This window comes from Neolamprologus brichardi, chromosome 17, assembly GCF_056152115.1.
Source record: "Neolamprologus brichardi isolate AB-2024 chromosome 17, ASM5615211v1, whole genome shotgun sequence".
Classification (NCBI taxonomy): domain Eukaryota; kingdom Metazoa; phylum Chordata; class Actinopteri; order Cichliformes; family Cichlidae; genus Neolamprologus; species Neolamprologus brichardi.
In genome coordinates, this window is record NC_142120.1 from 22187048 (window position 1) to 22206476 (window position 19429).

The window sequence follows — 19429 nt, forward strand, 5'->3', positions numbered from 1 at the left end:
GTAGAGGATCAATAGGAGGTTCATGACCTTCTTGGGGGACACTCCCATAGGGCTTAAATCTGGGACTCTTCACCATTTGACCTTAGAACTGAAGAAGCTTCTTGGATGAGAGGTAAAACGTCTTTAAGCAACTTAAAGAAGTGCAGACGCTTTTCTTTCCAAGCTCCTTAGACTACAATGACCTGGATGACTGAGAACCTTCACAGACATATTAAAAAGGAAAATAGATTTCATTTTCTCAGATCCGTATATGGATGTGGATATTTACTTTTGCTGGTTTTCAATGAGAGGAAACTCAACATTTACATTTTTCAACAAGTTGCAGAACTTTCAGAGAGAAACAACAAAAACTTTCTGCTACAGCTGAGACTAACAGCATTAAATCCTTTCTGCAACAAATAAAACTAGAGCAACTTCTGGCAGGGCCGGACCGGGACAAATAATCGGTCCTGGCTTTTTCGGTCAAGGTAGCCCATCATGATCAAAAATAAATCTCTCCCTTCCTAATTATGTCCATCCATCTGTCTTCTTACCACATTAATTTCAGTGTGGTAGCTGGTTGTCACTGGTACTGTCAACTGTGCAGGAGATTCGATAGCTAACATGTCGGTTAATTTGCCAATTTTGCTGAATTTACTTTTAGTTTTTTTTCTGTCTTACATTTTCAGCTCTGCCTTTAAGTCATTTCTTCTGCACTAAACTACTGCTCTCAGTGTATGTAGGGCCAGTGCAGCCCCTCAACTGACCCATCCGCCCAAAAGTGGGTTGCTTCACCGGGACCATGCTAGATTACCAGTCCGGCCCTGCTTCTGCAAACAAACACCGCAACCCCAACCAATAAACTAGGTCATCCTTAGTTTAAGTAGTTTTTGTTGCAGGACTTGCTGTATACAGTTACAGGTGTTGTTATAATATTATTGGTTTTAGTTGCAATTGTTGCTGCAGGTAAGTTGTTGTGTTGAGCTGCAGGTGTTTAGTCACAGCAGTTGGATTGGCTGCTGTGTTGTTGCTGCTGAGTTTCACAAGTTTTTATGTTTGTTTGTTTCTGGTCTTGCTGCAGTTGTGCTCAGTTGCAGAATTTGCTGTGTTAATTGCACAACACTGCTGGACCGTGTCATCTAAACCGTCTGCTGTTTCGTCTTCGGTTCTTCGTCTCTGGTTGCTCCTCCCCGCTGTTGCCGCTGTGGATCAGAGCTCATAACGGGCTGTGGGCTGATGTTGCACCTGGGGAAATATCTGTGTGATGAATGAATCTGCCCGTCGGCCTCTTCAGAACGGCTGATTAGAAACTGTCTTTCGGCTTTAATATTAAGTGGCTCAGCAAACACTGGAGGGACTTTAGAACAATCAGACTAAGATGATTGAATTATGCTGATTAATAATTCATTCCTATTAAACCCTCAAATTTAGAACAAGCTGCTGCCAAAGAGCTGCACAGTGTGGCTCGGAGGTTCCAGGGTAATGTGTTAGTTTGATTCTGCTCTGACCAAGCAACAAAAGTATAAAGCAGCAGCTACACAAAGCTTAATAAACCCTCCGAGACCTGAGATTACTTACTGTTTGAAAAGTAGTTTGAAATGAACTCATCACTTAAACCTGCACTCCCTCTCATTACCAGCAGGGGGCTATTCCTCTGAAGTCTGATTGATAAGAAATCTATGAAGAATTTGAAAGAACCTGCTGGTCCTCGAACTTTGTAAACTCTTCTCTGATGAGTTTATGGTGTTGAACATGAGTGCAAAACACCATAGTGGTGTCTATGTCACCATCGACCTGTCAGTCAAAGAGGCCACACCCCAAATACTGCAAATTTATTAAAATATTCTACTCTATACAGTTGCTATATTTGTCTCTGACTCCTGAAATGAACCCCAGATAACTGTTAGTTATCTTCTTCTCCAGTATAGCTGCACTCTCTTCTGGTTCCTCGCTTTAACTTTGTCAGATCTTTTGTCTGTAACCAAAGTTAACGCAGTTGTTATGAAGGGGGAAATTATCCACAGAGGCCAAAATACCCACCATTAATTTGCATCTTATTACAACATTTCTTGAACTTTGGTTCAAATCTACATTTAGACAAAAACATTTTAACGTGGCGTATATAAAACCAATGATTAGTCTAACAGTACCATTAGAAACACTCTTTCTGGTGTTGTTCCTGATGTTAAACATGAGCCTGTGAAGCCCCTCTGAGCCGCTAACGAGCTGCTCTTTCTCACCTTTTCTTTGATGCTCATTTACATTTCTCTCTGAGAATCTTTTTTTTTTTTTTTTTTGAAAAGCTCCAAAACAATAAAAGCAGAAACAGGAGACATCAGTTTCTGAAAACACTGCACAGAAACACACTGACTCATCATCATGTCAGCACATTATCTCTGCATGACAACTTCCAGTTCAACAAAACCCTGTCTTCTCGTTGCAGCTGAGTTATTCCTGTTTAAATGTGTTGAATGGTGTTCGAGCGTCTCGGCTGGTAATGAAACACCTTGCGGGGAGCTTGTGTTTGTTTATCTCTGCTGAAGTAAAAGGAAGGCTTTGAGTGAAAGAAGTGGGTCACAGCCTGAGCACAGCGGCGTGAAATTCAGAGAAGTTTGGAGCGACTTCACCTCTGCACCGAGAGCCGAGCGGCAGGACGTACTCAGACTGCTTTCCTTTCACAATGAACCTCCTGTTTACTCTGAACTTACCACAGCATGCTGATGCAGAGAACACTCATACTGCACTTCAGAGAGAGCTGCTGCTTTTCAGATGCAGTCAAGTCAATTTATTTATGAGCATGTATAAAACAGCAATCATTACCGCATATGGCTGACATGCACAGAGGTCAGCAACTGTGTTAGTACTGGGGGATCACAATCCTCATGCCTCATATGAGCACAGAATATGGAGACACTTTCCCTCTCCTTGTATCTTAGGGATGATTTTGGCCACACTAACTGGGTAACCTATGTGGTGCCTGTGTTGGCGCAGTGCTGATGGTGCCACTTTAAAGGAGGTGGTAGTTGGGTGCCTCGCATCACTCAGGATTATTTGCTTTGCTCCACATGGTCCCTATTAATGCTTTCTAAGCTTAATAGCAACTTACTATTACTGCCATTGTTCACTATTCACATTGATCTTTTAAACACCAAGCTGTGAAACTGAGCTTGAGGTTTTGCAACAGGAACTTTCAAACCAGTGGTTGACATCGCCACAGCTTTGTTTTATGCAATGTTGGGTCTCAGAGGCCTGTCCGAGGTGTACAATCAACAGCCAGTGTGATAACCTGTTAAATTGAAATTTTAGCCCACTTCTCATTATTCTTATTAATATATAATTTTTCATATTCGTACACCTGCCACAATGAGCCAGTTTTTCAACAGTGCTGGTGGCATTTATCTCTGTCCTCTGAGAGAGGGCACTGTGGAGCCAATAAACACACAAACAGATCTGATTTTGATGACAGTCACCGGGCTGATGTTGACCTCTCACTGCTCTGTTTTCAGCCACGAATCATCTTTGTTTTCGTCTTTCTTTCCGTTCCATTTCTTATTCTCATGTTGCTTATGTTTTTCTTGGTGACTTGGTTTGCGTGAACTGAGTGCTTTATTTACAAAGTGAACCTGTGAAAGGCAACGTGAAAACATGAACTAAAGTTCTGAGCAGGACTATGAATACTTAACATGAGCTATGAACTAGACTTTGAACCAGGCTTTGGGTAGTTAACATGAACTATGATATTCTAGACCGAGATTAACTAAATACAATATACATGGACAGGGAGGCTCCAGCCTAGGCCGACTGGATACAGGTGCTCGAGCATGTCAAACAAACTGTGGTTCAAGAGCTTGTGGTCTAGGGCACTGAAACCAAGGGAGAGGAGAATCAGGGTGGTTCTGAGGATTGAATGAATACACATCCAGTAAAAAGTCTTAATGTCTTACTTTGTATGCAGGTGAAGTGATGCAGGATGGGGAGGATGTGAGGTAGAGGCCTGGGTGAGTCCAATTGAGAATTTTCCCAGGTTTTCAACACAGAGGAGCAGGGAGGCAGGCAGGTGAGGCAGGAGAGCAGGCAAAGAAATGTTACTGGCTGTGAGTGGTGGATTGCATCACAGCCAGGTGATGAAGGCTATCCCAATTCGAAGGCTCCTCCAAATGCAGCCCACAAATGCGTCCTTCATTTCCCCGAATTTGAAGGATGGATCGGGTGGATCCTTCCCATGGCCCAACCTATCCCAGAATTCATAGCACGGCCCAGCCAATTCCAGTTTCCAACAATGGCAACAGCTACTTAGTTTTAATATTACTCTTATTACTCCTTCTGGGTCACAAAACAAACTTATAACATATTTTCAGGCGAGAACGAGGTGTGTAAACTTCAAATATCTGCTCAGTTTATCAAGAGATCACATATTTGCTAAAGTGCTCTGACGTTTTCAGAGATGTCTGTTACCCACCAGCTTGATAGCTAGCCGGGGGGCCAAGGCTCACTAGAGCTGGCGAGAACACCGGACCCCCTTTATATATTTAGAAACCCCCCACAGTTTTTAGCTGCTCAGGTTAAACATGATCTATAAGTCACTTGGATAACTTAAAAATGTTATTGTTTGGCTTTTTTCAGATTGGCCATTCAGTTCCTCTCTTCCTGTCACAAAAGCCTTCAGATCACATGACTTCCTCTTGCCTGTGTTGACATGTGATCACTGGCTGTAATGAAGTGGCTTAAAGCTCCTGCGGGGCTGAACGCGGTGTTTTCCTGCTCTGATCTCTGCTGCACTTGGCTGACATTTACGACAACCTCTCTAAGCCCAAAGAGTCAGTCCTTACAAATGTCACTGTGTCTCCGAGTCAGCAGAGAAGGACACGTTCTTGGCTTCCACGCCGTCTGCATGGATCCACGCTGTTTGCCAACCATCCGTTTGGAAGAGCAAGTAAAAATGTCAGAGCAGCATCTCTGCTCACATTACGCCGAGTGTGAGTGCCAACTGTGCCGCTGCTGTTTGTAGCGCACACGCTCACTTTAAAGCTGCAAACAGGGAAACGATGATAAGGTTAATGGCTGTGAGTCTGTCAGCTGATGGGCTTTTCCTTTCAGTATTCTGCAGCGAAGAGCAGAAGATATCAGGACAAACATGAAAAACTCCAGATATTTATCTCTCACCGAGCGCTGCTCATCAATGAAGATTTCTGATTTTAAATCTTAAACTAATTTTAACAGATGCTAAACCGATAAATTAAACACCTAACCACTCACAAGCATTTCAATGCACAATGACTTTAATACATCTTCCAGCTGTGACTCCTAATTTTCTAATATGTTGTATTTTTATATTAGAAATATTATAAGATTCAATTTACCCTAGAAATTAAAAGCACAATGATGCTGTGCATGTCTGCAACATGTAGGAAGGTTTTCTTAACTTTGACCTTTTGTTGATGATGTGAGCAACATGCCCGGGCTCGATAATCATGATATCAGGCATGATGTTTTTTTGGTTTTTTTGGTTGTCGTAAACACGTGAAGCTTCACTGGCGCCAACCCAAAAAACCTGGATCTTAATGCCTGTGTCATCAGACAGCTCATACCTGCCAGCACTCCAGCTGAACTCAGACACTGACAGACTCAGTTTTTTATTCCTGTTTTGATTTCACTGTCATTCTTTCATCCAGTTTCATATTCATTTGAGTTTTCTTCAGTTTTTTTATTTGGTTCCTGCCTAGTTTTCGATTCTTTTAGCAAAGAGTTTCCGTTTCTGTCTCAGTCTTGAGTTTCATATTCATATTTCTCATTCAGTGTTTAGTGTGGTTATTTTGTTGTTTCCTGTTTTATTTTGAAAGTGTCTCCAGTATCTTGTTTTCAGTTTTATGCCTCATTCGTGACTTTATTACGTTCAGCTGTTTCTTGTCCCCTTCCTCACTGTGTGTGTGTTTTGAGTGTATTTTTGTGTGATTTTCTATTCAAACTAACCGATTCTAGTTGTGACATTCAGACATTTATTTTATAAAACCCTTTTAGCCTGAATAATATGTGTTCCTTTATATTTCTATAAAACCCCCAAATGCCAGGGCAGCTCAACTATAAGCATTAATAAACATAAATGGGATAAATGTTAATATGACATAGCAGATGTGATAAACTTTACAGCTGTACTATCCTGTCATCTCAGTTTTAGTCTGATTTTGGTCCTCTCATGTTTTACTCTTAGTTTTATGAAGTAAAGAGGTCTCCTTTCACCACGTTCAGAACATGATCTCTCCTAACAAAGCTGACAGAAGCCATCAGTACCCATGAGTTTGCCTCTGAGCTGTCATTGTCGCATGACAAGAGATCAGATTTTGTGGACTATAAAAATCCTCCTGCTTCTGGTTTTTGCTGCAATAATGCTCTTTGGCTAAGTCTGATTATTATCACACGCTGATGTTCAAATCTAGACCAAATAAAAGTTTTGATATTGTGTTGTTGTAGGTTGTTGGATTCCAAGTGTTCCCCATTAAACACTTCCTGTCAGCCATGAGCCTGGCTGGGTTCAGGACCGGCCAGGCTTCACTGGGTTTGCAGTGCTGACAGATGGCTGGTCCCAGCCTGGCCTGAGGTGGACTGTAAGATAAACACAACATGCAGCTGAGTTCAGATCTGTTTGAGTTTCTGCATGTTTAAAGACTGAAAGGCTATCAGAGAAGCTATCCACCTATGACTCAGGCTTTTATCATACTCAGAGTTTTAACATAAAGGTTTAAGTAATGTTTTTATTTTTAGTCACAATCTTCATTTTACTGGTTTAAAAGACTAAAAATAGTTATTTTTATAAAGATTCACTGTCTGCAAATATTGTGCCAGTTAGTTTGCTGTAAACTAAAACTGAAACGCCAACATATAGTACCTTTTATGTCCAGCAGAGGCTCTAGATCACAGGTGTCGAACTCCAGGCCTCCAGGGCCGGTGTCCTGCAGGTTTTAGATGTGTCCTTGATCCAACACAGGTGATTCAAATGTCTAAATGACCTTCTCAACATGTCTTGAAGTTCTCCAGAGGCCTGGAGTTCGACACCCTACCTCTAGATGGTGATGGAGGCACAGCTGTAGTTGCTAGCTGTCTGTTAGGCTTCACCTCAGCTAATCGGAGTCCCTGAACCCGAGTTGGTTCACAGTCCTCATTAAAAAAAACTTGTGTGGCTTTTTGAGAATTTTCTGGGGAATATGAAAGTTTACAAACTGAATTTGTAAACTCTTAAGTCACTGCTAATCCTTTATTTATTGTCCAGCAGGGAGTTACTCCTCGGAAGTCAGACTTAACAGAAGTCTGAGTTTATAGTCTCAGGTGCCGGTTTCAGGTCTGTCGGAATAAAACAAGTTACTTTTTTAAATTTAGGTCCCATCACAGTTGGAGAGGAGCAGGAAACTGACACCACAATCGTCACGCCCAGTTTCAAAACTCCAAGGTGGTGCTCAGCTCCAGGCTTCATGATTGGTGTCGTCACACGGCTATGTCCATCTTTTATATACAGTGTATGGTTCAAATCTCTTGTTATGTTTTGCGTTTTTATATATCTCTGTGGTCATGTGCTGGTGTTTCTCAGAGGTTGTTCTTAGTGGTTTATTTCAGTCTTGGTCTGACTGTAGTTTTTTTGTTTGTTTTTAATGCCACTTTGCATAAACAATTGAAAAACAAGTGCAATTACAGCTTTGCAGTTCTGGATTTCTTTGTGGTATTTTTCTTTGCAATGATTGAAATTTTTCTGTCTGTTTCCTCCCATTTGGGTCTGTTATTTGTACTTTGTGGTAAATGTATTTGTAGTTTTCATTTCTTTTGCAGCCATGCCTTTCTTAGTTGTCTTTGTGGATCCATCTTACCTCTTTTAAGACAATGTATTTCTTCTGTTGTCTCTTTGTGTCGTGTCTGTTTGTTAGTGTAATAACTTGGGGCAAAATTCTGCATATTTCTTTATTTTTAGGACTTTTTGTGTTTTTCTTGTTTTTTGTTTTGTTTTGTTTTTATCCTTTATGCTCTTTATGCAGAGCTCTTTGTGTTTTTGAGTCTTTATGTTCATTTGACTGACACCCGAAGAACAATTGTTGTTCAAACTAAAGCTCTAGCCTCACGAAGTGAACATTAAACTGAGAATGTGAAACATACTGGTGTGGGGGGAATGCTGCTGGGGCTGAGCTGGACCTCGACGTTTTTCCCATGCAGGCTGTGGTCCTGCAGACTGATAATAAAACCTCAGCACCAGCAGCCAGCATGTATCTCAGGTCTGAGTCCATTCAGAGTGAGTGGAGCTTAAAAAACTTGCAGCAGGCTGGAATAGTAAAGCAAGCACAGAGAAGACTTCAAGAGTCTTGCCGCTGAGCCGTGAAATGAAAAGTAGCAGCTGATGTAGCAGACCTGGCTGGGGTGGGGGAGGGTATCAGCAGGCAGCCGAGTGTCGAGTGACGGACGGAGGGAGTGAGCTGCCTGTGAACTACAACCAGGAGTGCAGAAAGCTGCAATTCAGCCGGGGGCACAGCAGGTGGTGCTCTGAAACAGTCCTAGATAAACAGGAGCAAATGGAGCTAAAATGATTCTTTCCACCTTAGACAAAAAAAATTCCAATATTTATTTAAATTCCCTTTCAATGTTTAAAAATCTAGCATTGATAATGTGTCTGACGTTAACTGTAGTACGACATTCAAGATTTAGTTTCTCTCACAGTGAAGCTAATTTTCCCCATAGATCACTACTCACGCTCATGTCTGCTGATTGGACAGTTAGAATGGCAAAAACTCCAACAGATGTCAGGAGTGTAGTTAAAGCCCAACAGAAACTTTCATGTGTGTAGAAGAAGCAGCTGGTTTTGCTGGCTGAAGTTGATGTAGGTAAAAGTCACAAAAAAGCAATATCATTCTGTCAGGGCAAGCAAGGTGTTCTGTACTTGCCCAATGAAGTCTAAATATTTGCACAAATTAATACCTAAAAAAGTGACATCTACTATAATGTCTTGGCTATTGTCTGTGGAAGGAAGCTGAACTCGGTTTGACGTGGAACAACTGGAATCTAAAGTTTCTGCTGAGTTTGTGTTCTGTTAAAAAAACAGTCTAGAGCTTGTAACCCTGAAAGATCAGCAGCATTTTCTGGTTATTGTGGATAAACCTGTGGACTTTGATGGGAAACTGACAGGGCATTAGCGAGCTATACAAGCAGCTGCTAGCTTTTATATTTCAAATCTACTTATGCTTTAAAAAATATCCCAAACTGTCAGGTAAACTGGAACAGGCCCACAACAAATCCAACATCTACATCATTATGACGTCTTGCTTTTAGCAGCACAAAAACTTTGCGTCAAAGCACAGAGCAAACTTCAGACTGCTTCCTTTTCTTCCTTTTCTTAACTGCCACCACATTCTCCTTTAAAGGCTTGCAGACAGAAACACGTGAACCCACACCAAGTCTAATCTACCTCAACCAGGAGAAAAAATACTGCCCTAACTCTTTTTGCCTCTTAATAACGTCAGAAAGTGATGATGACTGTAAGGGCCCATGACTGATAGGGGCCCTACAAAACATAAACTAGCCTTTTTTAAATGAAATTTTTTAACCTATCACCATAAAATAATGTTTGCTTGTTTTATAAACACGTTTGTTTCCCAGCGTTAGTTTTCTTTTGTTTTTGGCAGCAAAAAATAAAAAAACAACTCAGCCCCTTACCCCGCCTCCTCCCTCCTCATTTCCTGATTTGGTTTGGTCCAGGTGCGCTCTTAGGTGATGCTGAGTGGTAAAGCGGTAGGATGGCTCTATTAAAAGGTGAGGTCAGGTTTTAAAAAAGAGAAAAGAGTATTTACTGGTATCCTAGCATTAGCTAGCTTACTTCATTTCTAACAGAAAATAATGTGTTTGTGTTAATTTAGCCAACATTCACTCTTTGTAGGCAGACCCTTTGCACATATGTGAACTTACCTGCCGACCTGCTGCCAGGCCACACAGATGACACCTCTGGGTCACACCCACACTGCTGACACTGAGGTAGCAGGTGGGCTTAGTAAATGTGTCTGAGGGAGGCGCCTTGCGAATTATATTATTTTTTCTAAACACTATTTATTTTGTAAGAATATCATCATCATTATAACTGACGAAAACAGAGTATTTTTGGAGAAGTGTGTGTTGCTCTGCATATATTTTGCATGCTGCCTGTGACTGTTACAGGTGGAGAGCTTTCAGTAAATCCGATTAAAACTTGTCTGAGCTCCACCTGGTCTCTGGACAGATATTTTAGTTGGCTTTACTTTGTTTGAAAACTCATAGCAAAACTATTATTTGAGTTTTATTTGCCAATACTTAATATTATAAATAAAAACGTTTAAGCGGTAAAAAATACACCATTTTATAGATCAGAATTTATACTTACCTTCTTCCAAAAATTAACATATATTTTATTTGTATTTGTTGTAAAGTGCCAGTCAATGTGGAAAAAAAAAAAAAAAACGTTATAATTGAAAATATTCAAATGTACAAAACGACACACACATATGCCACCAATCTCTCAATCTTTTGTAGTATTAAATTTGTGGGTCTAAAAGTGATTATTATTTATTTATTTTAACTTATGTATTTTTAGAGGCAGCTAACAAAATCCAACAGAAAGTTTAACCTTTACAGTTACACAATTCAAGTGCATGCTAACGGCGATAGCGGCGATAGCCGAAGAACAGGTTCCGGTTAGAGGACCGGACCCCCCCCCCCCCCACCCCCGCTGAGCTCGGCAGCTCGTAGCAGCGAACACGAGGGTGCGGTGCTTCTACTCTGTTTACTTCACGGACCATCAGACATTATATACACCTGCTTTTTAATTATCATCAAAATACCCCTAGACTCTGTGGTTACAATGGGAAACATCTCCTGTCCTGTTTTAGTTCTTGCTGGTGTATTTCAGTGATGACTGCTGTGTTTTGCTCTGGTTCAGTTTGTTAAACACTGGAGGAAGATTTATTTTCTTTCTTTCTTTGTTTCTCCTTTCCCCTCTGTAAACATCAGCATGTGTCACTGTGAACAACTCATTTACGTCTTTGTGTTCATGGAAATGAATCATCACATCATCATGAGTCAGCATGATTTTGTTCTTCAGTAGAAAGTATGTTTTTGTGACAAGTATGCACACTCTCCCACCAAAAAGAAATGAAATAAAATAAGGTCAGCTGCAACACCTGCACATACTGATGAACAGGCCTCTCCATCAGTAAATGACAGGACTGTGCTGCAGGGAGCGTGACATCACTTTCACACATGGAATCTTTGTGACGGACTGACTTCAGTGATCTGACGTGCCCACCTTAAGTGCTCTAAAACTAATCCAGCTCTGGATTGAAATCAGTGTTGAGACACTGATTTATTTTAAAATGCTGCCATACCCTCATCAAAGCTATAAAAAAATCAGAGTCACTTTCTTGTGGCCTTTTGTCCAGATAAACCGGACAAACCTTTCAAAGACAACTGTTTTAACCCCAAATATGAACTTTATTTAAAGCTCACACAGCAGTTTAATTTAAAGTGCATTTTGAATGAATAATGTATTAATAAGTAATACAAACTAATTGTAAACAACTGCCATGTGTAGGACTTAGACTTTGACCTGTGGTCTCTGCTATGAGCGCTAAAATGGAGTTTTTCACCCTTTATAAATGGAAAAGTTGATTTTGTGTCAATCAGTGCATATAAGGCCAGACAGATGAAAAAGTTGAAAATAATGGGGGGAAACAAATCAACCTGGAGACGGTGCTTATAATTACAGAAACGTATTTTAGTTCAGTAGAAAATCTGAATATGTGTCTGTTGTTTCTGCCACCTTTGGTCATAAACCCAGTTGACTGTTGACCCCTCAGAGCGCCTCTTGTGGAGACCGGAAGTGCAGACAGAGGCAGGTCCGTGTTACAGTTCCGTGCTGCGGCTTTTCTGCGGCCTGTGTGAGGACCTGTGAGCGGACTGAGCGGAACCTCCTCACACTTAGAGCACATGAAGAAGTAGTCCCTCCCACGCGGCTGCCTCTGTCCGTGGTGCTAGGGTCGGCTCCTCCGCGGTGCTGCGCCTCAGAGACACGTCACAGCGTCGGTCTGAGACAAGCTGAAGTCCGCGTGCAGCTCAGGGTCCGGAGTTCTCGGTGGATTCAGACGTTACCGGCTGCCATCTCCGCTCTTTCATCTCCCATCACGGTTACTGCCGGGGCGGCCCCGCCACCTCCGCTACCTCCTTCACGCTCATTGGTTCTCCTTCTTGTCGCTTCTCGTTTGCAACTCCTGATTGGCTTTCCTCCACCGACCGTGCTCCCGTTTTTATTTGTAAGCAGTTTGGACCAATCGCAGCTTGGCTTGCGGCCAGAGGGCGGGAGGAGGAAGATGGGGCGGGGCCAGAGTCAGACTGACGGAAATGGGGGAGAAGGGGCAGATTTGTGAGGAGAAACTAACCCAGCAGGGCTCTTTGTGCTCATGTGACGAGGTAGAAAGTGTACAGGGGTAGGTGTGGGTGGATGTTCGTCCTGCTGAGGGGCATTTCTGCTACCCCCCCCCCCCCCCCCCCCCCTCGCGTCTCTGTCTCAGGAAGTTGAGAGTGGAGTGAATGCTGCTGCCATGTTTAAACCTGCAGAGCATCCATGTTAAAGGAGTAAACAACACAAAGCCTGTTCTGCCCGAGTCAGCTCCACCGCAACGCTGGGCAGGAGTTTAAACACGCATTATTTCACATGTATGACATGAATAACATGTGTTCACGAAAAAAGCCACACTGGGTTTATTTTTAAAACATATCCACACTTAAAGTCATCTTTATTTTTTTTTTTTAAATAGTTTTACTTTGTATAGTTTAGGTCACATGTAACAAAAATCAGTCTTTTATGAATGCTTCAAATTAGGGCTGCCACGATTAGTCGACTAGTCACGATTATGTCGACTATTAAAATCGTCGACGACTAATTTAATAGTCGACACGTCGTTTGAGGCTTTGTAAGATCCCAAAAGACACAGGAATAAGTATTAGTATTTAAGAGTGTAATAACGGACTGAAACAGAAGACGGCAGCACTGCATGTACAAGGATGCCAGCTGCCGTTAAACCCCGAAGAAGAAGAAGCTGTGTCCCAGAATTCATAGCGGCCCAGCGCAGTTGTCAACAATGGCGGCAGCTAGTTAGTTTGAAAATTACTGTTATTATTCTTTTTGGGTCACAAAATAAAGTTTAACATATTTTCAGGCGAGAATGTTGCTGTGTAAACCTCAAATATCTGCTCAGTTTATCAAGACACCACATATTTTCAAAAGCGCTCTGACGTTTTCGGAGACGTCTGTTACCCACTAGCTCCACAGCTAGCCGGGGGCAAGGCTCACTAGAGCCCGTGAGAACACCGGACTCCCGGCAAATCGTTTTCAAACCCACCGCCATCTTTCGCTACTCAGGTTAAACATGTAATATAAGTCACTTAGATAACTTAAAAATGTTGTTGTCTGGCTTTTTTTTTTAGTATTTGTTCCTGAGTAAATTGGCTTGGCTGAGAAATAAAGTTATAGTTTTTACACAGAAAAACTGATTATCAGAAGTGTGAGATGCTCGAGAATATACTCCGGTCTCCTGTTATATTTTAGATAGCAAGGAGTTTATTAAACTTCACTGAAACAACCTGCAGCTTTCATTAAAATTTAATAAACTACCATCTTGTCTTTATTTTTAGTTAGCACATACCTTAAACACTAAAAGCTGTAAGCTAATGATAGTTATATAAGAGCAGATGCATGCTGGTGCAGTAAGCTGTAAGTTTTACATCCAATGGATGCATGATCTGATTAGTCGACTAATCGCAAAAATAATCGGTGACTAGTCGACTATCAAAATAATCGTTTGTGGCAGCCCTACTTCAAATCCAACCTATTTACATCCCTACTTACTGTTTAATGCCTTTAAATACCCATCCTTTCTTTTCCTTCCACTCAACCACTTTAAGTGAACATATTTTGGTGTGTTTGTTTGTTGTGTTAAAAATATCTGTGCAGATGTGCATAGCTGTGAAAATGACAAAACCTTTACATCACAAAAACATACACAATGTGAGTTTGGTGTAGTTTATTTTTTATTAAATCAACAGGTTTTCATTTCTGACATTTACTCATATTGTGTATCCTGATGCAGCTTAATTAACAAAATAACTGTGCATGTGGCACCTAACATCAAAACATTATGACTCAAAGAAGCAGCTGACACAGCCTACATATTATTTATCATGCACATTAAGTATTAATGAGGGTTAGGATATTATTAGTAGAGAAATCTAAAGTTGCTGTGAGTTTCCAAACAGGTGAGGGTCATGTGATGCAGGTTGGCTTGTGTGAACTGGGTGTAGCTGTCATATTAAAGCCCTGTTATGACTTTTAAAGCTTTATTATATTCATTTTCTGTAAAGCTGCTCACAGTTTTTGTGCATTATTTTTAATCTCATTTAATGGTATAAAAATACAGTATCTAAGGTTAAAGTGATTATTATGTGGGCATCCTGTGGATAAAAGGCCATTTTCGGATGTTAGGTAAGCCTTTAGTTTGTTAGTGTTGCAGCTGAAGAAACTTTTTATAACTTATATCTTAAATCTATGTGGATTTTCTATACATGTGTTATATATGTGTTATATTTATAATTGAAGTCTGTAGAATAACTAGAGATTTTGTAATGACTTTAATGAAGCAATTGTATTTATAATCCAGCACTTTAGGTTTGAATGTGAAAAGCTCGGTGTAATTTACACACTGACCAGCTTTTATTCAATTTTCTTTTAACCAGACCTCTCTGAACCATCAGAGTGTGGCTAGGTGCCGTTTTATTGCGACCAAAGGGGTAAAAACACGACTTTTAATCATAAAACCTGACTGTAACTGCCCCCCCCCCCCTCCGCTCACCGCGCATGCGCAGTGAAGCAGGGAGGAGGGGGTCTGCTCTCGCTGCTCCATCCGGGAACTTCAGAATTACCATTGACAGCCGAAGCGCAACTTTTCCCCAGGCAAAGTGAAATCAAGCCGCGGACTCGGACAAAATATAGTCCCCGTTTTTCAACTTAAAATTAGCGAAAGAAAAGCGACCCGGCTGCCCGGTCAGACCCGTCGACGCTCGGTGGTCTTCTGGAGAGGAGCCGTGCGAGGCCCGAGCTCTTCCTGCCGGGTTTGGAGCACTTTTGAAGACGGGCGGAAAGTGGGTGATGAGTCCTGGGCTGTAAAAAGAAGCGAGAACTTGCTTTGCAGCCCGAGTAGTTCTTCTTTCAATTGTTATTGTCGCTTAAAAAAATCTTTAAAATCACTCAAACTTGGTCTCGGCCGCGTCGAAAGTGGGAGAAAAGTGCTTTCCTGGTCGGAACATGGAACTACAAGGCCTGCAAGAGGCGCTGAAAGTAGAGATCCAATGTCATCAGGTAAACGAAACATCGTGTTGTTCTCGCCTTCAGTGGCGTTCCGAGCAGCGGGCTCAGAGCTGCTCACTCCCGGGGAGAAACTCTGCGACATCTCGCTGCTTAAAATGTCCGCCGGCGGCCGTTTCCCGGTCCCGCTGACCGAGGGCACTTTGGGCAGCACTTTGTCTGATTGCCGTGGCTGTTTTTCTGCGAGCAACAAGAATGTGGAGCGGTGATAATGCGGTGCTGCTGATGGTGCTATGTGGCGATCAGGACGCGACCTGAATATTTATGAAGAGGTGCAAAGAGTGCGGCTTTGTTAACTTGAGGCACTTTTTCCTGCATGTAGTGGCGCAGATGAAGCGGCAGCCGCAGGTAATTATGGCCGGACTGTGTGAGAAACTTTATCGGCTTAAACCCGCTCTGCGTGAAGTTTCCCCGCTGGGTGGGGGTCTCTGAGGGGCATACCGGGGCCGCTTCTCTGCCCCGCTCTGCGGGCTGGAAGTGGCTCCTGCTCGGCCTCTTAAAGTTGTGTAATGTTGGGGGAATTTTAGCGTCCATTTTGAGTTGGTCGACATGTTTCTGGAGAGCGGGGATGAGAGCGGAGCGGCTCGGCGGACAGATGGAGGAGCTGTGCCGGACTTTGAGTACCTCACACAGCTCTCAGAACCATCATGGAGTAGTTTAATTTCAGCGTATTTGACACGGTTTACTCTGCTGCTGTTAGTCCCTCTTAGTCACATGACCTCAGAGGGTGCCTTTGATTCGCTTTCACTTTTCTTTAATGCTCGGTCTTTATGTGGAGGTGGCGGATGTTTGGTTAACTTTGAGGCGGATGCTGCGGAGCGTGGAGCCGGGCTGGATGGTGTTCAGCACCGCGGACAGCTCCTCGGAGCTCCTCCGCGGCGCTGCACCGCCCCGCCGGCCGGTCCCAGCCCGGCAGCAGCGCACCCAACTTCCCCCTCATTTATCAGAGGAAGAAGAAGGAGCTGCTCTCCATCCGTGCACTCTTTCTCTTCTGTTTGTGTCTCACTTTATTTCCTACACAGTGTAGCTTCCTCAGCTCCTGATTGGCTGCTGGTAAACTTTAACTAACCCATCTTCTTCTTCTTCTTTAGTTTGGTAGTGGAAGCTTCCATTTTGAGAGGAAAAAAAAGGGGGGGGGGGGGTTACTACCTCCTGCCCCCCTCCTACTCCTCATTTTCCTCTTCCTCCCCCTCCTCTAGCTGAAGAGGAAAAAAAGTCTGCAGAGTTTCACGCAGGAGGAGGAGGTGGTGGAGTAAAGGGGGGATGGGCCCCATTCATGCCTAACATTACCATTTTGATTGCTTTGATGCTGTTTTTGGTGTGGAGGAGCAGGGGGAGGGGAGGCAGCGACAGAAAGCTCAGTCAGCACGGCACACCGATGTTTTTAATCACCACGCTCCTCTTTCTCTCTTTTTAGTGACCTTTATGTTTCCTCCTTAAAACACAGCGGCCTTCAATCCTCCATGCACACGTTTTAACACATTTATCTACATTTACAGAAATAACATGAACTCACAGCCGAGCAGGAGAGTGGGGGTTAGAGAGGTAAAAGGAAAAGCCCTGGAGGTCATTTCAGGGTCGTGGTTTGAGGCCTAAAGGTGGATGTTTGTGAGGAGCGTTGGAGGAAAGGCTTCAATATCCACAAATATTTGAAGCAAAAATTTGAGAGAAGTCTCTCCATGGCGCCCCAGAACCAGCTTTAATGTGTTTGATGAAGGCATGTCACAGTTTACCTTCAAAGTGCAAACATTCAGAGCTCTTTATTTATTATTACAGCATTTTTGAGCCCTCATAACTTCATATCTACACCAAAAACAACAACAACACATTTTTAAGATCAGTTTTATCCCACTGTGAGAGTTTCCATCTGAAGAACTGTGACCTTCAGTGAGGATCCATCACAGTCTGAATAAACTGCAGTTTGATCTGTGACATGGAGGAGCAGAAACCAACACTGGTGTTTGATCTGTTTCCTTCACAAAGTGCATTCTGGGTAAGTTTTGAAGGCTGGTATCAGCATGTAGGATGGCGGAGGTGTCTGTGAGGCACCTGAATACTCTACTTTCACCTACATGTGATGCCAGGATCATCTTCAAGTTGTGATTTATTTGCTATACTTAATGTTTTACCCTCACGATTAAAGTTTAGGGCTGTAACATGATGTGGTAGTAAATTGTTTGTGCATATGATGTTGATTAAACAGCTTCAGGTCCTGAAAAAGTTCTTTAAAAGCCTTGAAGGGGGGACTGAAAGGGCCTGGATCACAGACTGCGGGTGCAGCTGATGTTTGCAGAAGGACGAGGTGTGATGGAGCTGAGAGCTGTTTTTGCGTTTGGAAGTGTTGTTTCTGGTATTTCAGGCAGATATCGTTTACACAATTCCTCAGAGGCCTTTAGCACATCCTGTCGTCTGGTCCCCTATAAAGGCAGCTTTACCTCGCTTCACATTCATCTATTCATTTAGTTTCTTCAGCTGATTTAGAATTAAAGTTCAAGGAAATCTGATTAGTTTCTTCTTTTTCTTTTAAAGTTTGGAGAAGTCTCAGTTTTCCAAAGTCTGATCTCAGTCTTGACCAAAGTAACTGTGGTTATGATCATGCAAGTTAGTACAAAAGCACCTCTGTAGTCAACTGGAAGTTAAGAGTAAAGAGCATTAAAAGAAAATGCATCTGTAATTATAGTTTCATATGAAATAATTTTTTAAATCATCATTAAATCATTTTTATCATTTATTCTCAGTAATAAAAAAAGGATCCATGTTGAACCTCCAGTGGTTTTGTGCCCCATTAGTGGGGCCCAGGCCCACAGTTTGAGACCCGCTCAGTGATTTTATTTGTATGAAACGTTTCTTCTTTAAGTTCATTTCGAAATTGGGATGATGTAAACGCTCAGGTCTCTGCTGTTTTGAATTTTCTTAAAGGTCGGGCTGGTTTCAGACGTGTTCCTCACCTTGCGTAGAAGCAGGTGGAGCTCGCTCAGGTGTCTGAAGGTAAATCTGTGTGGATGTGGAGCTCAGGTGAGCACAGACTGATGACAATAGACGTGGCGTGATCTGTGACAGCAGGGCTGGATGTCTGTAGAACCTCTTTAAATCAGTCCAGCTGAATGCTTTCACACACATTAAAGATCCAGCTCCAGATGATGCTCGACAGGTATGATTCCATGTATCCAATCCTCATCATGTTTATCACACAGAATGGGTTACTTCTCACATTCACATCTTGAAAGTTTAATACTGAACATTAAGTGTATCTCTAGTGTTTAGTTGTGGTGCATTGACATAGGCTGATGCTGGCCTTACGTTAGTGTGCGCTGTGTGCTGATGGTGAGTGCGAAAAGAACAAAAAAATAAAACCAAACAATAAAACCGTAAAGTCAGGGAGGCGCACTGACTGCAGGATCTTTGATTTGATTGGTCGCTAGGCAATGTGTATACCTGTTGATCTCTTATCTGGAGCAGGTTAAGTCTGCAGCTTAATGTTGCCATGGCGATGTACCTTGCAAGGAAGTGAATCACCTGCTTAGTTTTTGATTTATTTATTTTTTTCATAAATAAATTGAAGCAGAAAAGGTGAAAGTGGTGCTGTGAGTGTGAGCGGCTCTCCTCGGCTGACGTGCCCACCTTTCACCTGGCTGGTGCTGGAAAGAAAATGACTTCGCTGATTCGTTGCCGCTCTGCTTGCTCCCCGTTGCATCATGGCGGTCTCGTCAGGCGGAGCCCATCAGACGTGTGTTTTTAATGTTTGTCCCATTTCTGTGCTGAAAGTGAAACAAAGACCACACCAAAGCCATCATCTGTAACCATGGTTACATCTCACTTTAACCGCGTGCGAGCGTCATTAAGGCTTATTTTAAAAGTTTCACATGGCTGCAGCTGCACAGATATATCTATGTGATGAAGAGGAGGGCGAGGAAGGCTGCTTTCATGGAAATGTGTTTGTGTGAATGCAGCCCTCTGATTGGTTCCTGCTACTGCTGGATGGTGTGCATTTTAAAGGTGATGGGTGACGCTGGAATGACCTCATGTTGGTCAGTGAGG

At 42.5% G+C, this 19429-nt stretch overlaps 1 protein-coding gene across 2 annotated transcripts in view; it reads left to right on the forward strand.

The window, feature by feature from the left end:
* Positions 1-14972: 14972 nt before the first annotated feature.
* Positions 14973-19429, forward strand: part of phf21b (PHD finger protein 21B) — a 95278-nt gene continuing 90821 nt past the window's right edge. For both annotated transcript variants that reach the window (XM_006781041.3, XM_035906954.2), the window contains exon 1: positions 14973-15385. In XM_006781041.3, coding sequence (XP_006781104.1) covers positions 15332-15385 — 54 coding nt within the window. In that variant the 5' untranslated portion in view covers positions 14973-15331. The remainder of the gene's footprint in view (positions 15386-19429) is intronic.